Here is a 24,645-nt window from a genome sequence, read left to right on the forward strand (position 1 = left end):
GCGCAGCCTCCTTCCTCACACCCACTCCTCCTGGAAGCGGCCAGCGGGTTTCTGCCCCACCTACCCCGCTGGTCGCCGACCTGGGATACTGTCACAAGTCCGTCATTCCCCTGCTCCTGTTACTGTCTTTCCCTTGAATGCTCCCTGGAAATTCCTATTAAAAGCCTCTAAATCAGTGTTCTTCCAGAATTTTTATGGGACTTCAAATTCTTTCTACCAGGACTCTGGAGATCACCAAATCTCCCCCTATCTAAGAAGCCTGATAGGCATCTGCCCTCTCAAGAGTCCTCCTTTGGACTCATCCCTCTGCCTTCTTGTTCTTTATCAGCTCCGAAAAGTCTCCCAAAAATGCCTGCAGCTCTGACCTCTGACCTCCCCTCCGTGGTTCTTTTGTAGTAGCTGCTGAGTCTTCTCTGTCATTTAAATTAGGCTCTGTCTCAGTTTGCCATTCTCCTCCTGGGGTCCTTGATTTCTGCTTTCACAAGCCCCCTGGGCCGTTAGGATTCCAGTGGTCGGTACACCTGGGGAAGCTATATACACTTGACCCAGGTTCTCCGGGGAGCTTGGCATACTCTCCTGTTATCTCCGCTGTCCTAGTGAATGTCATGTACTAGCTGGAGCCAAGAGCCTGCTGTGACGTGTGGTTTGGATATAATGGAGGGGGAAGCGGAGGGGAGGAGAGAGAGAGAGAGAGAGAGAGAGAGAGGGAGAGAGAGAGAGAGAGAGAGAGAGAAAACGAAGAACTCCTGTACAAATGACCTGTATACAACCACTCACTAAATGAGCGCCTGTAATGATTTCTGGAATAACTCCGAGCCTGCCTCTGTCTACCTCTGCTTTCTCTGAGATAGCTTTCTTGAGGTCTCAGTTAAATAGGAAACAGAACAACACAGATGGGGAAAAAAATGCCCGGACTGCTGTGGCACCTGACTTTAGAAGGTGTGCAGGGCCACCAGGTCTGGGTCGTCCAGTAGTTCACACACCACAGCAGTGCGGTGGCTGCTGCTCCTCCTGGACACAGTGACATCTATCTGCCTTCCATGACCATCCCTGAGTTCAAGAAGACGAGAGATGAGGCATCTGTGTAAGATTCTCTATGTCAGACTTAGCCAGGGTTGAGCGGAGTAAGGAGAAACAACATGGAGTCTTCAGCAAAGGGCTGAAGGCTAATGGAGACTAGCCTAAGACTAGAAAGAAATAACCAACAGTAGTCACCTGAAAACAGCTGTCAGGCCCAAGTATAAGGCAGAACCTGGTGGCCTCTAGGAAACACAAATACCCTCGAGGAGCAAAAGGCTGCCACAGAAGACCGTGGAATAGCATGGCAGAAACTAGGGGGAGTGGGGACTGCCCGAAACTCAAAGGGACAGGGACGAAATAAAATCTGCCTCGAAGGGAGTAAAACCCAAGGGTGACTTAGAGACAAATTGACAGGGTGGTGTGGTGCACATACTTCACACACCATTCAATCCACGCAGAAGGACCAGAGATGAAACCCCTCAGGAGAAGCAGGAGAAATGGAAAATAGGCAGGGCCCGTCATTCCCTGGCACCGCTGACCTGGAGGCCTAGAGACCCCAACAAGACAAGAATGAGGCACTAGAGCTTTCCTTGACTCACTCCTGACCGGGCATGGAAAGCTTAGGTGTGGAAGAGACTCAAACTACCCACCCTAGAAGGTACCAAGCCAGTGGCCAGAGTCCCTCTTGAGTCTTGGATTCAAAGAGCTGGGAGGTTTCCGGAGAAATGTTGGCTGGTTTGTTTGTTTTCAATGTGTCAACTCCTGTCCCTAAAGCACCAGAACTCTGGCTCATGAGGGCATCTAGAATAGGATTGGACCTGAGAACACCTTCAGCTGCCCCTCGCCCAGGGCAGCACCTCCCTCCTGCCTGCAGCTTAGAATCTCTAGAGCTGGTGATTCTCTTTCACAGTCGCGGTGACCAGCAACATATAGTCCTGATGGCTCCTTTCAAAGGCCCTTCTATTTTCTTTTTTTATAAAACCCCGGCCACCAAAGACAACCTAATGTCCCTTTTAAAGTTCAATGTTAAGCAGTCTAAAGAATTGTGCCCCTTTTAAAAGCCCATACTGAAGCCACCATTTTCTTTCATTGTTTGATGACAGAATTGTTTTCGTTGAAGATGTCTCTGCACTGATTTGGGATTTGGGGATGGGGATCCTGTGTCTGCCTGGTCAGCTTGGGGAAACAGGAAGTGGAGCAGGGCTAGGGTGGTATACTGGAACCTGAAGTTACTAGGGCTCATGTATCTGTGTTCTGCAACATGGATATATTATATTATATTATATTATATTATATTATATTATATATTATCCCCTCCCCTCCCCTTCTTTCAAGAAAGAAGACTCCGGGAGTTGTGAGGTCAGGACCCAGGATGGCTCCTCTCCTCTGTACTGGCTCCAAAGGAAAGGGGGCTTTGTTGTCTCAAATAGGGTGAGACCAGGGAAACTCCCCGTAGGAATTGTCACGGGCATACATTTATGGTTCCTGGGCCTTTTCCTTTGTTTGCTCTTGGTGGGAATGTTGCCTTGCGGAGGCTCAGGCACGAAGCTTTTCTGGGATAGTTGAAGCTTCTCCAGGACTGGCCAACTGGAGAGAGAAGCAGCCAGCAGTGCCCAGGCCACGCCTCTCCCAAGGAAGGGCAGGTTACTAACTGGGAATTCTTTACAGCTGGCCTGGAGGATGTTTTTGGCTGTAAACTGTCATGGCACCGCAACCCTCCTTGAAAAGGCTGAGGACAACTTTCTCGGGACAAAGATCAGAAATTAATCACAGAAAAGGGTAGGGACAGAATAGCTAAGCCTCAAAAGAGTCGCTTCTAGCCCGGAAACCAGGGATGTGGCACTGTGGAGTGGAGAGATTCCACTGCTCACGGTAGAGAAAGTAACACCATTTATTTGCCTCCTCCTCTTTGGAGAACAGTTCCAGAGCAATCTTCTACCAGCTTCCTGAACGATGGCGAAAATCCACTTTTGACCAACAACATTCCCAGGACCGGCTCCGCCTTCACGCCAGAGGTTAAACGCGTCAGTGACATATATTAGTGACCCAGCCTCCCTTGACTTTCATGTCCTCCTCCACCGAGATTTATTCCTAGTTCCAGGAAGTCTCAGGCCTTAGCGTCCCCGAGGGTAGAAAAGGTGAAATCTCCCTTGTATACTTCTGCAAACCCACAACACAAACTGGCTGGTGCTCATTGCAGGAGGGTCGGGGTTGGGCGCAAATGAGAGCCTTTTGGTGTCTGTAGAAAGAAGTGTCCCGCTCCTCTAGCCAGAGATTTCTTTATATCCTAGACCACAGAAAAGCAGCCGAACACCCCAGTATTCAGTGGGAAAGGGCAGAGGAGGGTAGTCTAGGGCATCCCACCCCAGAGGTTGGCTCCTGGAAAACCGTCTCTCCCAGAAGTAGGGGCAGGTAGAACCCACAACTCCGACCCCAAAGACTTCCCAGGGAGACTCTCAGAGAGACAACGAACTCAGAATTGAGTGCCCCCACCTGATTCAGGGGCCTCTTCCAAGGAGCTTCGGGATAGGATAGGAGAGTGGAAGACGGGGAAACGGAGGCTGGAACCCAGAGTCTCGTTAAAGAGCTGGGCGCGAGCTCTGGCTTCCTTCCCGCTTCCTGGGCTCCCGTTTTAGAGGAATGTTATTGTTTAAAGAGACCCCATTGAACTATTTCCTGCTCTTTGTCACCTTCCCCTCACTCTCCCGGCAGAGGTTCTCACCGAGAGGCAATAAACCAACTGCTGCCCACACCGCATGGCGAGGCGGGTAGGGAAACGCGCGCAGCATGCGTTCCAACAATCCCCGGCGCAAAGAGACCAGGGACTCCCGGGGCCACATTCGGTGCAGGCGCATCCACCGTCAAAGTCCAGCTTTTATGTGGGACGCGAGGACACCTCCTACTAGGGTCGCTATCTGTTCGTCTATTTCCCTCTCTGGACAGATCCGCATTGAGCTTCCCTCTCCACGCAGGTGAAGGTCGTGGGGGACCTGGATGCCGAGGTGGGAGTTAGTGGCAGTCCATGGGGCGAGGGGACGTGTCCCAAAGCTGCCACACCTGGGGAGGCTGAGGCTTTGGAGAGGTCAAGGAGACCCGGGAGACGCCGATCCGCCGAAGTCCCTCTCAGGTGCGCGCAGCGTGGACACTCCGCGGGGCAAAGTCGCAGGCGCCGGTGTGCGCTTGGACAGCGCGTGGGAGTGGAGAGTTTAGCAGTGGCTCTAGGAGCCAGGGTCCTGGGTGGCTCCAGCCCGGCTTCTCGCCCTCCCTCCCCCAGGGTCCGCCCCGCCGCTTTGATGGAGGTGCAAACATTTGGGGGAGGGCGGGGGTGTCGGGACTGCGCCCGACGCTTTCCTTACAGGAAGCGCGCGCTGGAGCCCATTGTTGGCCCCCAGCCTCCGGGCCCGCCCGGCCAGTCTGATATGGCCGCGCACCGCCAATGGGCAGCTGCTCGGTACTTCAAAGGGTGTCCCGCCCAATCCGCCGCACCCCCCTGCGAGGCCACCTCGGCTGTATTTATGGGGAGGGGACCCATTTTTCTCTTCCCCAGAGACTTACTCTTGTCGCGCCTTGCGGGAGTTCAAGTGGAGCCACGGCTCCCCAGGCCCTCTCCCCCATCCCCGCCCCCTTCCCCCCTCATCCCGATCTCGGTGCTCCTTTGGCGAATGTGCAGGGACCCAGGTGTAATCTTTGGGCTCCGCAGAGTGACCCTTTTTCTTGGAAAAGCGGTGGCGAGAGAAGTGAAGGTGGCTGTTGGGTAGGGAGTCAAGACTCCTGGAAGGTGGAGAGGGTGGCGGGAGGATGAGCTCGCCGGGCACAGAGAGCGCAGGGAAGAGCCTGCAGTACCGAGTGGACCACCTGCTCAGCGCCGTGGAGAGCGAGCTGCAGGCGGGCAGCGAGAAGGGAGACCCCACCGAACGCGAACTGCGAGTGGGCCTGGAGGAGAGCGAGCTGTGGCTGCGCTTCAAGGAGCTAACTAACGAGATGATTGTGACCAAGAACGGCAGGTAGGTGCGTGCTGCAAGCCGGCAGTCTGGGGCCTGGCGAGTGCCCCTCGCCTCGGGGAGAGCATCTTTTCTTCCCAACCGGCCGACTTTGTTTCTTCCCGCTGAGTTAACAGCTCCCCAGAGGATTCCTAAACCTTGGTTTCTCGGGAACTTTCCCCCTGACGAAACCTGAGGAGGAAGGAGGCATTCGAACTCTAGGGTTCCTAGGTGTATACTGGAATGACCAGGTTTGCCTAGGGGGCCGAAACCCTTGGCTAGATTTGTCCCTCTGCTGTCCCGAGAACCCGTGGGCTTAGTGGGGGGAGATGATTTGGTTCCTGAACTGAGAAAGTTCAGGCAAAGATGCTTGCGAGACCGGTTGCCGGGGTCCTCCTCTTTGGCCGGCATCAAACACTTAGTGCAGGCTCCCCCTCTCCAACGGATGGGTCCTCCTGCCGTGCGCTGTCTTTTCCAGGAGGATGTTCCCGGTGCTGAAGGTAAATGTGTCAGGCCTGGACCCCAATGCCATGTACTCTTTCTTGCTGGACTTCGTGACGGCTGACAACCACCGCTGGAAATATGTGAACGGGGAGTGGGTACCTGGGGGCAAACCAGAGCCTCAGGCGCCCAGCTGCGTCTACATCCACCCAGACTCGCCCAATTTTGGGGCCCACTGGATGAAGGCGCCTGTGTCTTTCAGCAAAGTCAAACTCACCAACAAGCTCAATGGAGGGGGACAGGTAAGCCAGTGCAGAAGACAGCCTCTGGGCCCCAGGCCGAAGGGAAGAGCCTGGCTGGGAGCTTAGAAAGACACCACCAGCCTTTGTCAGCCCCACAGAAGCCACCGTGGCCTCCTTCCCCAATTAAATCTTTAGTACTGTTTATATTAAGCTGATGAGGGTTAAGCAGGGCCTGGCAAAGGGAACTGGGAGTTCTCCCTCACCTTGGAAGGGTTGAAGAAGGCCTGCCGCTTGGGAACTGGCTCTGGCCATAGGTGAGCATTGGTTCCGAATCCTCAGTCACTTTAAAGTCAAAAGGGGACACTGGCTACTCTGCACAAATGTGCACATTCCACCCTTCTGAAAAGTCTTTAATTGGGGCCTGTTTCCAAGAAAACTCACTCCAAGTTGCCACCAAGCCAGGCATTTAAAGTTGTTTGTGGCCTTATGCCGGCAGGGTTTAATGGTGTATAGCGTATCTCCCATCCCAGTTCCAGACCATCTGTGGGAAGCAGATGTGTAAAATGGACCCCATGCCCTCCATACTGCTGGCAGTTTCCTGAAGACTTTCTGTGGCTGGATCCATGTTTCTTCCTGAGCAGTTCCTGTGGATGCTGCTGCGGTATTAAGGTAGGCCTGCACGCAGGTCTGCATTCTTGCTCTGTATCTCCTGCAGATCATGTTAAACTCCTTGCATAAGTATGAACCTCGGATTCACATCGTGAGAGTTGGGGGCCCGCAACGCATGATCACCAGCCACTGCTTTCCCGAGACCCAGTTCATAGCTGTGACTGCCTACCAGAATGAGGAGGTGAGGTTTCGGAAGGGAGTCCCCCTACCCTGCCTGTCCTGGGAACTGGGAGATAGAACCACAGTACTGAAGACAGGCAAGATTTAGTTCCCATTTACCACTTCTGTGGCTAAGAGGAAAAAACTTTAAAATACTCATTCGAGCATGTTGCTAATCTCAACAGAGCACACGTCTATGAAAGAAGCATAAACCACAACTTCACGGTTTTAAGATCTGGAGAGGAGAGGGGACAGCTCTTGATCTCAGCAACGGGAAAGTCCTGGCAAAGGCTGTCAAGGGTTCTTACTTCTAACCCTAAATCATAGAAAATGTGTCATCAGTCCCCTGGGGCTGCCGCTGTTGACCTTAACTCCACAGCAATTCCAGGCTATGTTGGGACTGTCATGATATCTAGCCTTGATAGCAATTATGTTAAATTGGAGTTTCACTTAGAAATTGCTTCTCTTTGTAATTTCTCATCCCTTTCAGACACAGATAGAAAAACAAAGACCAATTCATTCTAACTTGGCTGTTTTCTTTTGTTTTTTTTTTTTTTTTTTCTTTCTCAGTTTCCTTTTCTCTTCTTTGGTAGTGTCCCCCCACTCCCATTTGATGCTTGCTATGTAACCCAAGATGTTCTTCAGTTCACAGTCCCCTTACCTCAGCATCGTAGGATGCTTCTCCACCCCCCCCCATCAAATACTCCGGTAATTAGCATTGTATTGTTAGTAAATACACTTTCTCTTTTTTCAGATTACAGCCCTTAAAATTAAATACAACCCATTTGCTAAAGCCTTCCTTGATGCCAAAGAAAGGTGAGAGTTCTAACCTTGCTCCTGGGGCAAAGGACCGTGTGGAGAGAAGGCTGGTTGCTCACCTCCTCTGGGCAGGCCTCCTTTTGACCATCCTGAATACTTTTTGGCAGAAACGACCACAAAGATGTAATGGAGGAACCGGGGGACTGCCAGCAGCCGGGGTATTCCCAATGTACGGTTTGTTGCACCCCCATATTCCTCTGCCTTGTTTCAGGCCTAGACTTGCTAAAACCAGAACCCATAGGGAGGTTTGGGTTTCTGGGAATAGTGGGGGTGGCAGGATGGCTCTGCTTTGTGCCCTGGGCAAAGCGTGCCCTTTGCTTTGGAAGCTGCCTAACCATCTTGGGCTTTGGACACTGGCAGGCAAAAGAACTTTTGATTTGTTTGTTTTTCTGCAGCAGCCAGGGTGGAGTGGACTCCTGGGAGTTTAGACTTGGGTATGGTGAGGGTTCGGCTATCCCCCTCCCCCACCTTTGAGATGGCTTCCACTTGTTAGTGGCTGAAAACTGAATGGCTATCTTTGGATACACCTATGAGCGGCCTTCCTGCTCAGTTCCTGTGCCTCCTGATTTTGGTGGCTTTTATGGTGGCTAGTTCTTTAAAAATATCTCTTTAGGAGGTCTCCTAGGCAGTGATGGGTAGAGGTCTGTTCAGGCACATGGAGAGAAAAGGCCTGGTCTCGTCCCTTTTTCCAAGGAGGGATTTTCAAGTATTGAAGTTGTTGCTGAGGGGTAGAAGGGTCTTGCAGGCCATTTCAGTGGCTGCCAGACCAGCCTAGCACTCTGTCCCTAAACAATGATCAGGTATTTTAATACCATCTTCTAAACAAATTTAACAAATGAATTTAACGAACAGTTCCCCTATTGTGGCTCATCGGGTAGTCACCTGACCAGGAAGAAATGGACGGTGTATGGGGCCAGTGTGGACACATGTGTGCTCCTCAAGTATTGTCTCAAGTATTGTATCGGGTAGTCACCTGACCAGGAAGAAATGGGCGGTGTATGGGGCCAGTGTGGACACATGTGTGCTCCTCAAGTATTGCCTGAAGAACTGTTTCTTAAAGTAGAGAGCAAAATTAGCTTCAGTGGATAGATCTGTCTTGGAGGTGTAGTGGAAAGAATGTGGGAGAGTCAAAACAGAAGGGAGCAGATAGGAAATGGACCCATTAGCTATTCTTGAGGCAGGAGCATGACTACTGGCCTCAGTAGCTGGGGAGTGGGAAGCTGTCTGGAGCAGTCTGAGTCCTACCTGTGGCCCACTGGGTGCCTCTCCCTTTATTCTAGAGCCCATTAACATATCACTCCTGCTCACTTGGTAGAAAGCCACCGGTCTGCAGAACCGAAATTTCACAAAGGTTAGGAGAGGTCTTAGGTCTAATCCTGTAAGACAGGGCTATGGGCGGAGCTCAGGCCTCTTGAGCGCTGGCATCCCGGGTGCCACAGGGACACTTTGAAACTTGGCTGCACTGAGGGAGGGATACTGGTTATTCTTCAGTTCCAGAGTCCCTGGGTTAGAGCTAGGACAGGACTGAGTCTCAAGCAAGGGCCAGTTACCCAGCATGCTTTTCTCACAGCAGGGGGGTGGCTTGTTCCTGGTGCTGGCACCCTCTGCCCGCCTGCCAGCTCCCACCCTCAGTTTGGAGGCTCGCTCTCTCTCCCCTCCACACACGGCTGTGAGAGGTACCCAGCTCTAAGGAACCACCGGTCATCGCCCTACCCCAGCCCCTATGCTCATCGGAACAGCTCTCCAAGTAGGTCCTGTACATCCATTTACCAGCTGGGGGAGGGGTGCCGGGGTGGGGCGGATCCCTCCGGAGAGGCATTTCTATAGGGGTGCAAGATAGGGAACCCAGCTCCTTGTGGCTCCTGGAGAGACTTGGTCAAGATGCTGGTTGAACCAGGGGTCCCCAAGGAGGCTTTCATTTCAATATCCATGTGCCTCAGAACATGCCCCGGGCTTTTCAAAAGACAGCTGTCTGGGCCTTTCCAAGGAGCCAAAGCTTGAGCCCCAGAATGGAGCCGTGGTTTGATGAACATCAAGGTTCCATGAACCTCTCTAAAGTGACCCGATTTGACTAGCCAGGTACAAACGTTCCTGACCAGATCAAAGACTCTCCAGGTGTAGAACTCAAGCCCTTAGTGTGGGTGTCACCGGAGAACCAGGCACATTTTAGGTCCACCCTGGACCCAGAAGATGGACCTAGGCGCAGGACAGACCTCTGGCAGATTCTTTAACACTTGTCTGTTTAGACCAACCTTTGTCTGCTCCAAAGGGAGGGGAAAATGGCTAAAGAACACCATAAAACAATTAAGCAATTACAACTGATTCAAAATGAAAGGCCACAGTCTTGGAGACTCCTCCATCAGAGGCTGGGCTCTGAGGCGGGGGAGATCATATTTTTAATTTGGTGAGGACATGGTTGCCATAGCCTCTCCGAGCCTTGCGGAATCGCCATTATGGAAAAGGTGAGCTAACGTGGCAGATATTTTTTTATTTGCTTTTAAAATTAAGCATTCCAGGCTAGGGTGTCACTCAGTGGATCAGCACTTGCCTAGCGTTTGAGAGGCTCTGAGTCAGATCCCTAATGCTACAAAAATAATAAATAAATAGCATAAAAATAAAGATCAATACCACTGTCTGAAGGACATCTCCTTGTGGGATGATAAGAGACACCTTAGGTTAAGTGGGATATATTTTCTAATAATTGACACTGACAATAAATATTGCTGTGCTGATGAGCTAAAGCAGGCTAGGGGCTTGCTCTCCACATCTACCCAGGTAGCTCTTGTTTGCAGTGTTGGGTTCAGTTGGTATCATTTTATTCTGTTTGAAAGACCTGTCAGGTAACTTCCCCTCTCTGCATCCCTCAGCCTATGCGGACAATTCATCTGCTTGTCTGTCCATGCTGCAGTCCCATGATAACTGGTCTAGCCTCGGAGTGCCTGGCCACACCAGCATGCTGCCTGTGAGTCATAACGCCAGCCCACCTACTGGCTCTAGGTATGTATGTCTGTATGTAAAAAGCAGCTCAGGCCTCAGTCTGTGTGTGTCTCTCAGGCTGATGGGTTTGACATGGGTAGTTTAAAGAAACAGTGTAGACCCTTTAGTCACTGGAGGCAACACATTGGCTTTTTCTGTGGACAAAGAAATAGAAAGTCCTTAGTGCCTCCAGTGCTGAGAACCAGTGAAGGATGAAGACTGTGGACTGTCCCGCAGGCTATAGACGAGGCTGCTGGGGATACGTTCCCTTCAGGCTTGTTAACCCTCCAGGGTACTGAAACAACAGTGAAGAACTGCAAAGCTAGATGCCAATACTCCATCTCCAGTGAGGAAAGGGACCTGAAGATACTGATTCTGGGTCAGTGTGATGATGAACTGTCTGTTCTCAGAGGAGTGAGCCTGCCATCATACAACCTTGACCCCAAATGTCTAAACCAGTGGTCCTCAACCTTCCCAGTGCTATGACCCTTTAATACAGTTCCTCATGTTGTGGTGACTCCCAACCATAGAGTTATTTTGTTGCCACTTCATAACTTATTTTTCTGTTATGAAGCATAGTATAAATATCTGATATGCAGGATATCTGATAAAGGGGTTGCAATCCACAGATTGAGCAGTAGTGGTCTAGAAAATTAAACATTTAGCTAAGGCCCTAGCTGTTTTGGCTTTGGAGCTAGCTCTTCACTAATAAGAATTTAGTTGTCTCGTGTTTCTTTGTTTGGTTGGCTTTGTTTGGTTTTTGACATAGGTCTCAGGCTGGCTTTGAACTCACTACACAGTCCAGAGCTCAAGGTCTTGATTCTCCTGCCTCAGCCTCTTTAGTTGTTGGGGTTATTGGTAGGTATTACTAATTCCACTTTAACCTGCTCTTAAGGCAAACACACAGATGACAAACTTCTCAATGGCCCTGAGGACTTTGCTTAAGGACCCAAGTGATCGGCAGGCAGCCAAGTGCTGATCACTCGTTCCAATTTGGTGTCTTAGTCTGAAACAGTAATCTGCCTTGATTTACCCAGGCTTGCTCTAGAGTCCGAATGCCTTTGTAGATGCCAGAGGGTTTAGCACTCATTTCAGCATCCTCGTTTTATATCCTGAAAAACAGTCATGGGGCAAGGTCAAGACGCAGAACTGGTCTTCAGCCCAGCTCTGGGGTCCCTGGCGTATTGCCCCATGCTGACACGCTAATCCCCTGTCTACTGGACAAGCCTGTGACAGCAATGATGGCTTTCTAAAGAATATGCATTCTGTGAATGCGGGGATTGTGGGGTGGGGTTGGGAACACATTGCCCTGAGCCTTGGTGCTCAGTGCTAATCCTGTATGCCAATGAGCACAGAGCTACTTGTCAGAGTCCTCTTTAGGAGGACTCGGCACACTAAACAGTCACTGTGCTTATGGGCACCTTATTGGTTTTGTTTGATGCAGTCCATCCCTGTGGTCATAGTGAAAAAAAAATAGTCTGCAAAGCCCTGTGATGCAATTAAGTACTGATTCCTCCCCCACATCTCATCATAGCTCATTTGCAGGCCCCTGATGTCTGTTTTCTCTATTTCAGCCAGTATCCCAGTCTCTGGTCTGTGAGCAATGGTACCATCACCCCAGGCTCCCAGACAGCTGGGGTGTCCAACGGGCTGGGAGCTCAGTTCTTTCGAGGCTCCCCTGCACATTACACACCACTGACGCACACGGTCTCAGCTGCCACGTCCTCGTCTTCTGGTTCTCCGATGTATGAAGGGGCTGCTACAGTCACAGACATTTCTGACAGCCAGTATGACACGGCCCAAAGCCTCCTCATAGCCTCGTGGACACCTGTGTCACCCCCATCTATGTGAATTGAACTTTCCTCCATGTGCTGAGACTTGTAACAACCGGTGTCAACTGGATCTTCTAGGCTCAAAGTGGCAGGCTCTTGGGACAAGGGAAAAATAAATAAATAAAAGCTAGATACTAACAACTCCATTTTCAAATAAGAGCAATAATACATGTCCTATAATCATGTTCTACAGCCTCTTGTTTGATACCTACAGTAGTGATATGTGTCCTACATTATGAAGCCAAGGACAGAGAGACGGCTGTGGTCCAGTTTTTTGTGACTGGCAGTTAATCAGAGTCCTTTGCTAGGTAGGGTCCTATATCTTGTGTTTCTCTACAACATATATGTGACTTTGAAATCCTGGAATTCGTCCACCCCCTGTCCTACTTTAGTGAGACACAAGGTACACCTCTAATGTCCTCCCTTGTTGCCTTAGAGTAGTTAACTTTGAGGACAGAAAAAAGCATAGCCAGAAGATTGTAACTGAACCGTCAACTGTTCTGCCCTTGGAACATGCCTACTTTAAGCACACGTAGCTTTTTGTGTTGGGAAGTCAACTGTATGGATACTTTTCTGTTGACAAAGTAGCCAAAGACAATCTGCAGAAAGTGTTTTCTGCACAATAAAGGCAATATATAGCACCTGGTCTTTGTGGATTATTCTCTACACGGCTCCTTTTGGGAAAGGCTTTCTTCCCCAGATGTATGTTAGTCAGCTGTGAACGTTAATGTTGTAGCCAAATCAGTTGCAGAACTGAGGGTTTTCATTTTGTATACCTATGCAATCTAAGGCTAAAAAACCCCAAAAAACAAAGTGAAATGATGTAACTTTAAGTAACATTGAATCATAGATGAATATGCATGGCCAAACTGAAACCTGCTAATGTCCTAAAGTCCAGGATAGACGCCTGATACAAGCCACTGATACATAAATGAGTTGATAAAAGTTGGTTACTATTAAGTCTAGTTGCCATAGGTATCTGTCTGCCCATGGCTCTTGGACTCATTGGCTCTTTTCCATCAGTGGGGAGATGCTGCAGTGTCCTGGGGGTAATCTCTCCGGTGGTAGTATTCATAGTCTGACTCTAGTTTTGGTTTAATCTAAACCTCTGCTTTCTTAAGGCTGCAGATGGCCAGTTTGGTCATCAGTAAAGCAGGAGTCCTTCTTGGAGAATGTGCACACTAAGTATGAGATAGGAAGAGGCTGAGGCTTGGGGGACATCCCTCAGCGTTGACTTCTCCAGACCACATGCTAAGGATGGGAAGTGGCTGCTTTCTTGAAGACGTGGGATTTAAGTGTAAATGGCTGTGTTATTTGTGTGTGTGTGTGTGTGTGTGTGTGTGTGTGTAATTTGCATCCATTTCTGAGAGGGCTGTGCTTACAAGCATCCTGTGGAACTCCCCATGTCCAGATGTTAGGTGAGTATTTTCAGAATTAATCCACTGCCAGAATTGGGAAACAAAACAGATGCTATGTTTGACTGTTGGTCCTCACCGGAGCAGGTGCTAAGATTGTGGGTATGGCCTTGAGGGATCCTGAGTAGGAGCAGGTGCCACATTGTGGCATCTCCCACCCTGTGATGGAGTCCCAGCTTGTGATCATGCTCTGACTATGTGGATTGGAGTGTGGTTTTGTATTCCAAGGACCGGACTGTCACTGTCCCGATGGTGTCTGCTGGGGCTGAAGGGCCAGCAGGCCATTCCTAGGGATGTAGGCTGAGGGGACTGAGCCCTTTTATCTTCTCTGAGATGAACCTTGTGTCATAGTGGGGCAAGTTCGATGCACAGCCTTGGATGACTCCCAGCCTGCTTGATGTCATAAACATATTTAGATTTCAATTATAGAAGTAGTATTTTAATAATCCAATCTTCCTGGTAATAAAGTGGAAACGGAAGGGGCCATAAAATGAGAAGAGCCTGGATTTGAGTACAACAATCTTCCTTCATCCACAGGCAATATGATGTAAGATCTGTTAGAAGACTGAAACATGGGTGGTGTGAGTACGTCTGGTTTTCCCCAATGCATCTGTCTATCCATCTGTCTGTCCATCCATTGATCCACCCACCCATCCAAAACTAGGCATTGCAAGAGATTAACAAACATAAAAATAAAAGTGAGCAGTTATCACAGTACATTATAATAAAGTCACCACCACTCACTTGCTGCATTGAGTGACGTTTAGTCATTAGTGCTGTGTTGGTATGTCGGGTAACCTTAATGTCTACACAGATGTGTAAGAGTGGGCTGGGTAGGGTGTAAGGCTGGGTTCCCTGGACAGAAGGAAGATTCATCCCAGTGTGATGGATCAGGCTTGTGCAAGATTGCTTTTTTTTATTTTTAATTCACTTTTATGATTATGAGCGTTTGACTTGCATGCATGTCTGTTTGCCATGTGTTTACAGTGCCCACAGCGGCCACAAGAGAGTATTGCATCTGGAATTGGAATTCCAGATGGGTGTGAGCCACCATGCAGGTTCTGAGAACTGAACCCAGGTCCTCTGCAGGAGGACTAACTGCTAAGCCATCTCTCCACCCCCAACCCAAGCAAGATCTTAATCACATTACTCAAAGCACCGAACAATTTAAACCTTATAAATGGTTTATTTCTGAAATTTTCCACTGACTCCTTTAGGTTGAGATTGATGTGGGCAGCGGCCTCTGTGACTGAGGGAGGAGAGCCATGTTAATCCGCTTTACTTGGTGGAGACCCGAGGAGGTTAAGTCTTCTCCCAGACTTCAGGTTCTTCACAAGTGACAGCGGAGAAAGTACTTAGCCTGCCTGCGAGAAGCGGGAGAGGTTTTGGAGCGCAGGCAGAAGGCCAGGTGGGCCTTGGTGTTGTAGAATTTTGACACCAGGACAACTGCAAGTCCAGCTTTGTTGATGGGGTCTTGGGATGAGATACTGCTGACGGGACTCTCAGGCCAGCGAAGCCACCTGAGATACCCAGGAGACTGACAGATGTCTGAGGCTCAGGAGGATGCTGGGAACTGAGCCTGCATGACCTGGAAAAGCAGCAGGTGCTCCTGACCCTGGAGCCACCTTTCTGGTCCCTAAACTTGATTCTAGAAACAAGGAAAACAAATTAGTGATGTTTACTAACATGGATAGAAAAATTCTTTTAACAACAATACAAAGACTGGCGAGATGGCTCAGCGGTTAAGAGCACTGGCTGCTCTTCCAGAGGTCCTGAGTTCAAATCCCAGCAACCACATCGTGACTCACAACCATCTGTAATGGGATCGGAAGCCATCTTCTGGTGTGTCTGAAGACAGTTACAGTGTACTCACACACATAAATAAGTAAATAAATAAATAAGTATTAATCTTTAAAAAAATAAGAACAATACAAATGAAAGCAAATGCGAATCAGACCACAGAGGGGAACCCAGGGACAAGGGCTAGGTGTGTTTTCCCTGCACAAGGATGAGGGAGAGGCTTCATCTGGTAGAATATTTTCTCTGCTGAGAGGTTTATCAGAATTGAGTTTTCAGAGCCTTATATCCAAGTACACTCTTCCTAAGCCTTACGTACCTCAGGGGTTTTGAGGTGTTCCCAAGCCTCCCTGCTGACTTTTACTTGAGAGGAATCCTGTCCTCTTGGAGACTCCAGTGCACCTGCCTGGGGCAGAGTAAACTCTTTCCAACAGCCCTCACCGGGATGTTTCAACATCCTGCTGCCAGCTCAAGAAACAGCTGAGTTGCTTTCTACCAAACTGTAGTGGCCTCTGAGTGTCAGTGGCTGAACCCCCAAACTATTCCTCTATGTGGCTGGTTTCTAGCAAGGTGCCCTGGAGTCTTTTGTTGCTGTTTTGTTGTGTTTGTTTATTTGTTTGTTTCAGGCACTCTCAAATGAATTTGCATTTTTATACCCTGAGACTTTTGATGGCAATCTATCCTCTCAATGATATCATTAATCTTTTTTTTAAAAAAGGATTTATTTATTTTATGTATATGAGTGCTTTATCTGCATGTACAACTGTACACTATAAGAGGGCATCAGATCCCATTACAGATGGCTGTGAGCCACTATATGGCTGCTGGGAATTGAACTCAGGACCTCTGGAAGAGCAGACAGTGCTCTTAACCACTTAACCCTATCATTAATCTTTTTAACAATTACACTTTTCTATAGTCTTGATAACTCCCATTTTCAAATTCTTTTGTTCATCTTTTCCCTCTTGATTCTCATTATAAACATGGCTAAAAGCAGCCTGCTGTAACTGTGCCCAGTTACTATCTTAAAACTTATGCTACCACAAATGAATCCGTTGTTTTGAATTCTGCCTCCCTTTTAAGACAGATATAAGGTAGCTAGATTCTATGTCAGGACATAATGTGAGTAGCCTGTAGTACAACTTGTAGTAGAGTCATGTTCCATCTGAAACCTTATGGGCAGTCTTTGCTACACATTGATGCTGGCGGTCTCATTACCCAGAACCCACCAAAATTTCCCATAAAGCTTTGTATCCAGCATTCCAGGGCTGTTCTAGTCTGCATTTCTTTCTTTCTTTCTTTCTTTCTTTCTTTCTTTCTTTCTTTCTTTCTTTCTTTCTTTCTTTCTTTCTTTCTTTCTTTCTTCCTTCCTTCCTTCCTTCCTTCCTTCCTTCCTTCCTTCCTTCCTTATATGTAAGTATACTGTAGCTGTCCTCAGACACTCCAGAAGAGGGAGTCAGATCTCATTACGGATGGTTGTGAGCCACCATGTGGTTGCTGGGATTTGAACTCCTGACCTTCGGAAGAGCAGTCGGGTACTCTTACCCACTGAGCCATCTCACCAGTCCTAGTCTGCATTTCTTAAGTCTTCCATATTATTCTACAGGCAGTTCCCAAATGTCTATAGAACACACATTTAGGCTTATCACAACAAGAACAACAAGAACAAGAATAAGAACAACAACAACAACACCACTTGTAAACGCTTCCTGTATGAGTTACTCTTCTTGCTGCCATTTCAAAATATTGGACAGAATTACTTTAGAGAGAATAGGTTTACTTTGGATCGTGGTTTCTGAGTTCCTTATGGTGGGAAAGCATGGTGACTGTCATGTTTCAGTACAAGCTCATACTCTTCATGTGGCAGAAGGCTGGAGAGAATGCAAGCTGGAACCAGGGGTGGCTTTAGCCTTCAAAGCTTCACCCCTGCTGGCCTATTCCTATCAGCCAGACCCTGTGTCATAAAGTCTTCCCAACTGAAATGCCACCACCTTCTGGGGGACAAGCATTTCAACCATGAGCCTATAGTTACATCTCGGATCCAACTCAGAATGGTTGGTGATGGTGTGTGTGTGCCTGTGTGTACCTGGATATATATCCCTGTGTATACATAATAGTTTACATATGGGAGCCATACTCCTAGGTGGCTTCTCTTTGTGGTGGGTCCATTATAATCCATCTCAAAGAATCTGTAAGAGGCTGAACAAGCTACATATAAATTCCATTTATATATAAATATAAGTATAAATATAAAATTTTTTCCAGTGATCAGAGTAGTCATCTACGACATGTCTATGTGCTTGCTTGTGATCCCAACACCATAGCGGTGACCTTTGCCTTTCATTCCTTCTGTAGATGGTAATTTTATGTGGTGGCCTCATTCTCAATCTTTTTAAAAATTTCTTTGATGTATTATCTCATTTCTTGATACAAAAATCTCTACCTTATTCTACCTCTTAGTAACTTTGTTTACTAATATGTTAGAAGCCAAATTAAAATGATTTGCAACATTATTACATAAAGACTGGAGACGGTTTTTTTAAATCACCTTGGTCTGAGGATAATTATTTTTCAGCCCAGATTTTACCTTCTTCTAGCCAAATTTCCTTAGAAAATGATACACCTGAGATTTTCTGTCTAATATGTGGAAATGCCACTTTTCTGTTGAAGACTAAAATTTTGTTATGCACATTTTGTTGGTTTGTACTGCTGTGGTGAGGAAGTGTCCCAAACAGAGACAAAGGTCCCTCTGTGAGCCCTGTGGGTCTGGCAGTGCAGTGAGCACACTCTGTCATGTGGCCCTGGCTTCTTGCCCCGTCTGGGGTTCAGGCAGCCGCCTCCTGAGGCTGGCTCTGTGTGCTCTGTTCTTCGAGGCCAACTGTGGAAAATGCATGACATTCCTCATCTAGGTAGGAGAATGTCCTCCAGGACACACAGTTCAGAGGGCACTGAGGAAAATTCCTGTGTCCGAGTGATTGATGGAAGGCAGACCGGGAAGCAGTCTTGGATGCAGCAGCGATAGTATTTTTTGATTTATTTCTGGCTGGATAATTAAGCACGGCTTGCACGGTGATTTGTATTTGCTGGTTTGGTAAAATGTCTCTCACAGAGGCTGCAAACGAGCACTTGTGTGGCCTGATTTGATCTTTCACTTCATGTTGGGAGAAGGTTTTGAATAGTATGTGCACCTTCAAGAAGATGTCCAGAGACTAATATTTCTGTGAACTACAATGATCATAATTTGGTTGTATATTGTCATCTAATATATTGAGATGAGGTTAAAGAAAGAGCACACTTAAATGATATTATAATCAGAGATAATCTAGTTTTGTTTTTTCCCAAGAGTGCTACTAGATTGAGGACATTAAAAAGCAAAACAGAATTGCAGTAAACAAAGCTTACACTACAAACAGCGCTTACAGGAAAACTGTCAATTGTTATGTACACCTGCATGCCAGAAGAGGGCATCAGACTCCCTTATAGATGGTTGTGAGCCACAAGGTGGTTGTTGGGAGTTGATTTCAGGACCTCTTAACTGCTGAGCCATCTCACCAGCCCTGTAGTTTTAAATTTTATTATCTGACCAGTAATCACCTACTTTGAATGGTTTGAGTGTGGGACTTTGGAAACAGGTCCACACCGTGTGCGAAAGCTTTGCAAGGAGTGTATTGGCCTATGGTCTAGATTGCAGTGAATTGCTTTCTGTGCCTTGCTACATTTCTGCACCACTGAGGACAAGGACAGCTGGGTGCACATGTGTCTTCTATCTTTGGTGCTCATTTCCTTCATAGCCCATGCCTCTCTCTGACACAATGTCTTTCCATAATAAACACTTACCTTGAAGTCCTCTGATATTTCCAGAACAGCCCTTTGGCAATTTGATTTTCTATTTGCATGATACATTTTATATGGAGGGTACCTTTAGTATTTATTTTGTTACTTTCATTGATTTCTATGTTACTTTGTATTTTTTTCTTATATAAAATGTATTTTTCACTAAGTTGACTTGTGTTTGTTATTTCTTTCTATGAAATGCATATACTTCTTGTACACTGGGCATTTGTGGTTTTACTTCCGCAGTTCATTTTATTATGCAATTTTTGACAGGCCATTCAGCTTTGGTGAGGATAGTTTTATTCTATGCATCGATATCATAGAAGATATATTATCTAACTACTATTTCTAGTGTCATTGTGGTCTTTTGCATCTCCATTTGAAGTTTAGAATTAACTTTTCTATATGGACAAAGTAACCTGCTGGGATTGGATTGTTTTCTCTTTCAACATTTCAACAGTTTGGCTGGATATAAAACTCCACTGTTGCCGGGTGGTAGTGGCACACGCCTTTAATCCCAGCACTTGGGAGGCAGAGGTAGGTGGATTTCTGAGTTAGAGGCCAGCCTGGTCTACAAAGTGAGTTCCAGGACAGCCAGGGCTACACAAAGAAACCCTGTCTCGAAAAAAACAAAACAAAACAAAACAAAACAAAACAAAACAAAACAAAACCAAACCAAACCAAAAAACCAACCTCCACTGTCCAGGAAGCGCGTGTTCTCTGGTGGGGCATCTGTAGATCTTGCTGCACTGATACACAGCAGGGAACATCCCTGGCCATCACTTTAGGCACAGGACGATAGCTCTTACAGGTAACTTAACAATTTTGATTAACCAATTTTTTTTATTCTTTCCAACTATTTTCCAATATTTTATGAGTTATTGAGTCATTTTTTGGTGTCTACTGTGGGCTTCTCAGTGTAAAGAGCACACTTTCAAAGCAGAGTATCTTAAGCTTGTAGCTGTGGTTTATGATTTCATTTCATGTTTTCATGGTCTTTGTTCTCTCTTTACTATACCAGTTGGATCTAGTTGTGAGAGCTCATCTTTTCCATTCTTCAGGTTTTTGGCGGTTTTGTTTGTTTGTTTTTTTTTTAAAAGACAGGGTTTCTCTCTGTAGCCCTGGCTGTCCTGGACTTGCTTTGTAGATCTGGCTGGCCTTGAACTCACAGAGCCTCACTTGCCTTTGCCTCCTGAGTGCTGGGATTAAAAGGGTGCACACCATGATCAGCCACTCTTCACTCTGTACCCGATGACTCTTCCTATCTACTTTACTTGGTTGGGCCCTTTCCCCCTTCCCTGCCTCAGACATTTACTGCACTTGAGCAGCCTCTCTCCCATCCTTTATTCTTCAGTTTTCTTTCTCTAATTAGGATGAACTGATGGAAGCCCCAGTGGTTTTGTTATTTTAAGTCTTTATATGTGGGTAAGGATGATGTATGTGTTGTGTGATTATGTGTGAATTCAGGCATGTGCATATGTGAAGTCAGAAGACAATACCAGACACCCATCTCCCCTTCTACCTTGTTTGAGACAAGGTCTCTTGCTATCAACTGTCACAGACATCAGGGGAGCTGTTTCTGATCTCCTCATCTCCATCTCCCATCTTACCATAGGAGTGCTGACATTACAAACATGCTACCATGTTCAGTTTCATGTCAGTTCTGGGGATTTGAACTCAGCTCCCCACAATTGCACACCAGGTACCTTGTACCTTACCCACTGAGCCGTCTCCCCAGGGCCATTTTTGCTAAGCTTGGAGCCATATAAGGATGATAGAGAAGGGATACAGAAGGGCAGACTCTCCCAAGTGTGCCTTAAAACTGTCCAGTTTGGGGCTGGAGAGATGGCTCAGTGGTTAAGAGCACTGATTGCTCTTCCAGAGGTCCTGAGTTTAATTCCCAGCAACCACATGGTGGCTCACAGTCATCTGTAATGGGATCTGATGTCCTCTTCTGGTGTCTGAAGAGAGTGTACTCACATACATAAAATAAATAAATATATCTTTAAAAAACAAACTATCTAGTTCAGGAGTAGAGAAAATTAAACTTCAATCCATCTAACCTGCTTCTATTTTATCTGATGGATACGACACAATCTGCATCACCTAATTGTGAAATTTGCTATATTTGTAAAGCTTGCGGTAAAATATTTCTGATGAACTTAACTGGAGATTTGGGTTGATCAAGAAAGCAATGAGGGCAAAGAAGAAGAATTGCTAATAATTAAATAAAATGGCTCTGTATTCTGGGACTGATGGGGAATGGCTGCAGTCTAAGTACATTCTAGAAAATCCTTGGTGGTTTTGAAAAATATTAAGAGCTGTCTACCTCATGGCTCATTTTCTCTATCTACTCTTAGATATTGTCCTTCTTATTTATTTTATTTTTTTTCTGTCAACTTGACACAACTTAGAGTCATTTGAGAAGGGGAAACCTCAATTTAAAAAGATGCCCCCACCAGACTTGTCTCCCCAAGTTGCTTGGGGTTGTGGTGTTTTTTACGATAGTGATACAAACCATAATTAAGAAATAAATTGAATTGGGCCCTGCACCTTGCCTGGGCAACACAGTGGAGCTAACCCTGGTGTCAAAGGCATGGGTGAGCCAGCTCTGATGGTGTGAACTAGAGAGGTGGCTCAGCCCTTCACAGGCTGCAGGACTTGGGAGAGTGGGTCCCATGCCTTGACTGGGTTGCACAGTGGAGCTGGCTCTGAAGGTGTGGGTGCTGGTGAGGGCATGAGACCAGGAGAGCTGGCCCTGACTTCTGCCAATGGTGGTGTCTTAGTCAGGATTTCTCTTCCTGCACAAACATCATGATCACGAAGCAAGTTGGGGAGGAAAGGGTTTATTCAGTTACACTTCCATACTGCTTGCTGTTCATCACCAAGGAAGTCAGGACTGGAACTCAAGCAGGTCAGGAAGCAGAAGCTGATGCAGAGGCCATGGAGGGATGTTCCTTACTGGCTTGCTTCCCCTGGCTTGCTCAGTCTGCTCTCTTATAGAACCCAAGACTACCAGCCCAGAGATGGCCCCACCCACAAGGGGCCTTTCCCCCTTGATCACTAATTGAGAAAATGCCTTACAGCTGGATCTCGTGGAGGCATTTCCCCAACTGAAGCTCCTTTCTCTGTGATAAGTCCAGCTGTGCCAGGTTGACACAAAACCAGCCAGGACAGGTGCCCTGGTGTTTCAGGTGCAGGATAGGTCACTGGCAGACTGACCAACTCGGCTACCACCCAGACCCAGGTCCAGGGCTTTGAGTTGGCCTACCCCCAAAACTACCTGGCTTCTGTAACACCATCAGTATTGGATCCTCGTTGGGACTCCTCCCAGTTACTTCAAACACTCTGAATTACTCATACATTTTGGCACTGGAGGCTGGAAAGATGGCTCAGTGGCTAAGAGAGCTTGCTCTTCTTATCAGGGACCAAAGTCCACTTCCCAGCACACACTGTGAGTCCAGCTCTGGGGGACCTGACACCCTCTCCTGGTCTCCTCCTCAGGCACTCTCATGCATATGCACATGGAAGCACTCATACACATAAGCAATAAAATGCATTCTTAAAAGTACACAAATATGGGGATGGAGAGATGGTTCAGTGGCTAAGAGCAGTGGCTGCTCTTCCAGAGGTCCTGAGTTCAAGTCCCAGCAACCACATGGTGGCTCACAATCATATGTAATGGGATCCAATACCCTCTTCTTGTGTGTGTCTGAAGATAGCTACAGTGTGTTCATATAAATACAAATAAATATATCTTTAAAAATCTTAATAATATATAAATAAATAATCTTTAAAAGATTTTTTTTTTCCTTTGAAAAGACAACTGTGTGTATTTAATGTTCCTGGTCTCCCTGGTGCTAACTGCGAGCCCAAGAATCTCTGTGCTCCCAACATGAAGTGTTTTATTTTGTGATGTTAATATTGATATGAAATATTGGGATGGGCAAGAAAGGAAAGGCTATGGCTTAACAGTATTGCGTCTGTGCGACAAGCTGGCACAAGCCGGTGAGACGAGGAATCTCAGTTGAAAAATGCCTCCATAAGATTGTCCCCTGGGTAAGCCTGTAGAGCATCTTCTTGATTGATGTGGGAGGGGTCAGCCCACTGTGGGCGGTGCTACCCTTGGTCTGGCAGTCCTGGTTGGTATAAGCAAGCCATGCCTTCTGCTTCTCTAGGCTTCAGCCTTGACTTTCTTAGTGATAGACTGCCACCCTTTCTTCCCCAGGTTGCTTTTGGTCATGGTGTTTCATCACAGCAATAGAAGCCCTGACTAAGACATCTACCCAAAAGAAATGGGAATTTTATTTTCCAGAAACAGTAGCACACACACATTCCACAACCCTTTGGCACACTCAGCCCCCAAACCAGCCTCAATCTCCATCACAGACAGACAGCTAAGCATACTTTGTTATACCCACACAGTAAAATACTACTTAGTAATGAGAAAGGATAGAGGATTGATGTTTGCAACAAAGGGAGGAATCTCAAGGTGATTAGCTTGTGTGTACAAAGCTATACAGTATAACATACATGTTGTCATGTCCGTCTAACGTTGCATAAAATGCAAGTTCTTTTGGTTGAGATGACATATGTGGTAGCTTGCAAAGCATGATGGGAGGAAAGATGGGTCATGGGAGAGTGTGCTTGGGTGTGAAGGATGTGTTCACGTTTGACTGCAACCTTCTGGGAGTCCAAACCATCAAACTTGTGAAAGCATGCATTTAATTATATGTCATTTAGATACACATTTGATTAATTATATGCCATTGTCTTCATTACATGTCTCTGCCATGTCTTTGTATGTCATTGTTGGAGTCTCCATTGCTGTGATAAAAATACTATGACCAAAGCAACTTGGGGAGGAAAGCGGTTATTTGGTTTACATTTCCATCACTGGAGGAAGTCAGGACAGGAACTCAAACAGGGCAGGAACCTGGAGGCAGGAGCTGATGTGGAGGCCATGGAGAGATGCTGCTTACTGGCTTCCTCCTCATGGCTTGCTCAGCTTGCTTTCTTATAGAACCAGAACCACCAACCCAGGGATGGCACCACCCACAATAAGTTGGGCCCTCCCCATCAATCACTGATTAAGACAATGCCCTACAGGCTTGCCTACCACCCGATGCTATGGAGACATTTTTTATAACTGAGATTCCTTCCCTCCGCTCAAATGGCTTTAGCTTGTGTCCTGTTGACATAGAATGAGCCAGCACAGTGATGCCTGTATCAATACAGCTGTGAAAGTTTAAATGTAAAGGGTTTAGAGAGCGGTGGGTGAAGGCAGGCATAGAGCAGAGACCAGCAGGAGAGTGAGTGAGCTAGGATGCAAGGGGTAAGAGGACCAGCTTTGGGGGCTTCTCTGGGGGAGGTGGCAGTCAGGCCAAGCTTAAGCACCCAGGTACATGTCTGTTCCTATTTCCTGCAGAGATTGCTCTGCCCATCAAAGGATGGCACAGCC

At 47.1% G+C, this 24,645-nt stretch overlaps 2 protein-coding genes across 3 annotated transcripts, besides 5 other annotated features; both read left to right on the plus strand.

Moving 5' to 3' along the window:
* The first annotated feature begins 2,947 nt into the window (after positions 1–2,947).
* Positions 2,948–4,816, plus strand: LOC115486424. 2 transcript variants are annotated; one of them, XM_030250191.1, is made up of 3 exons: positions 2,948–3,035; positions 3,733–3,788; positions 3,993–4,816. In XM_030250191.1, exons 2-3 carry the CDS (start codon positions 3,777–3,779, stop codon positions 4,776–4,778), a joined length of 798 nt encoding a protein of 265 aa, XP_030106051.1. In that variant the 5' UTR covers positions 2,948–3,035; positions 3,733–3,776; the 3' UTR covers positions 4,779–4,816. The 2 variants fall into 2 exon arrangements, with proteins under 2 accessions (XP_030106051.1, XP_030106052.1); XM_030250192.1 differs by having other exon boundaries at positions 2,959–3,044.
* Positions 4,168–4,826: a promoter, noted in NCBI's record as "-500 to +150 promoter; SacII/SacI fragment". NCBI's record gives its function as "drives expression in primitive streak" and the evidence as "EXISTENCE:transgenic organism evidence [ECO:0001131][PMID:8798154]".
* Positions 4,294–4,400: a protein binding site, noted in NCBI's record as "probe B". NCBI's record gives the evidence for it as "EXISTENCE:protein binding evidence [ECO:0000024][PMID:9920775]".
* Positions 4,294–4,400: a protein binding site, noted in NCBI's record as "probe B". NCBI's record gives the evidence for it as "EXISTENCE:protein binding evidence [ECO:0000024][PMID:9920775]".
* Positions 4,402–4,465: a protein binding site, noted in NCBI's record as "probe A". NCBI's record gives the evidence for it as "EXISTENCE:protein binding evidence [ECO:0000024][PMID:9920775]".
* Positions 4,466–4,492: a protein binding site, noted in NCBI's record as "BraSI". NCBI's record gives the evidence for it as "EXISTENCE:protein binding evidence [ECO:0000024][PMID:11447280]".
* On the plus strand, positions 4,711–12,784 carry T (brachyury, T-box transcription factor T). The gene is made up of 8 exons (NM_009309.2): positions 4,711–5,024; positions 5,479–5,743; positions 6,399–6,533; positions 7,266–7,327; positions 7,438–7,499; positions 8,904–9,077; positions 10,198–10,327; positions 11,881–12,784. The coding sequence occupies exons 1-8, from the start codon at positions 4,819–4,821 to the stop codon at positions 12,155–12,157; spliced, it is 1,311 nt and encodes a 436-aa protein (NP_033335.1). The 5' UTR covers positions 4,711–4,818; the 3' UTR covers positions 12,158–12,784.
* Positions 12,785–24,645: the final 11,861 nt, after the last annotated feature.

This window comes from Mus musculus, chromosome 17 (assembly GCF_000001635.26).
Source record: "Mus musculus strain C57BL/6J chromosome 17, GRCm38.p6 C57BL/6J".
Classification (NCBI taxonomy): Eukaryota; Metazoa; Chordata; class Mammalia; order Rodentia; family Muridae; genus Mus; species Mus musculus.

Bases quoted from the DNA above. Each gene is read 5' to 3' on its own strand.
- T (NM_009309.2), top strand. From the start codon at position 4,819: ATGAGCTCGCCGGGCACAGAGAGCGCAGGGAAGAGCCTGCAGTACCGA. The intron at 5,025-5,478 runs GTAGGTGCGTGC...TGTCTTTTCCAG, and splicing joins ATTGTGACCAAGAACGGCAG to GAGGATGTTCCCGGTGCTGA. The intron at 9,078-10,197 runs GTAGGTCCTGTA...TGCATCCCTCAG, and splicing joins TCATCGGAACAGCTCTCCAA to CCTATGCGGACAATTCATCT.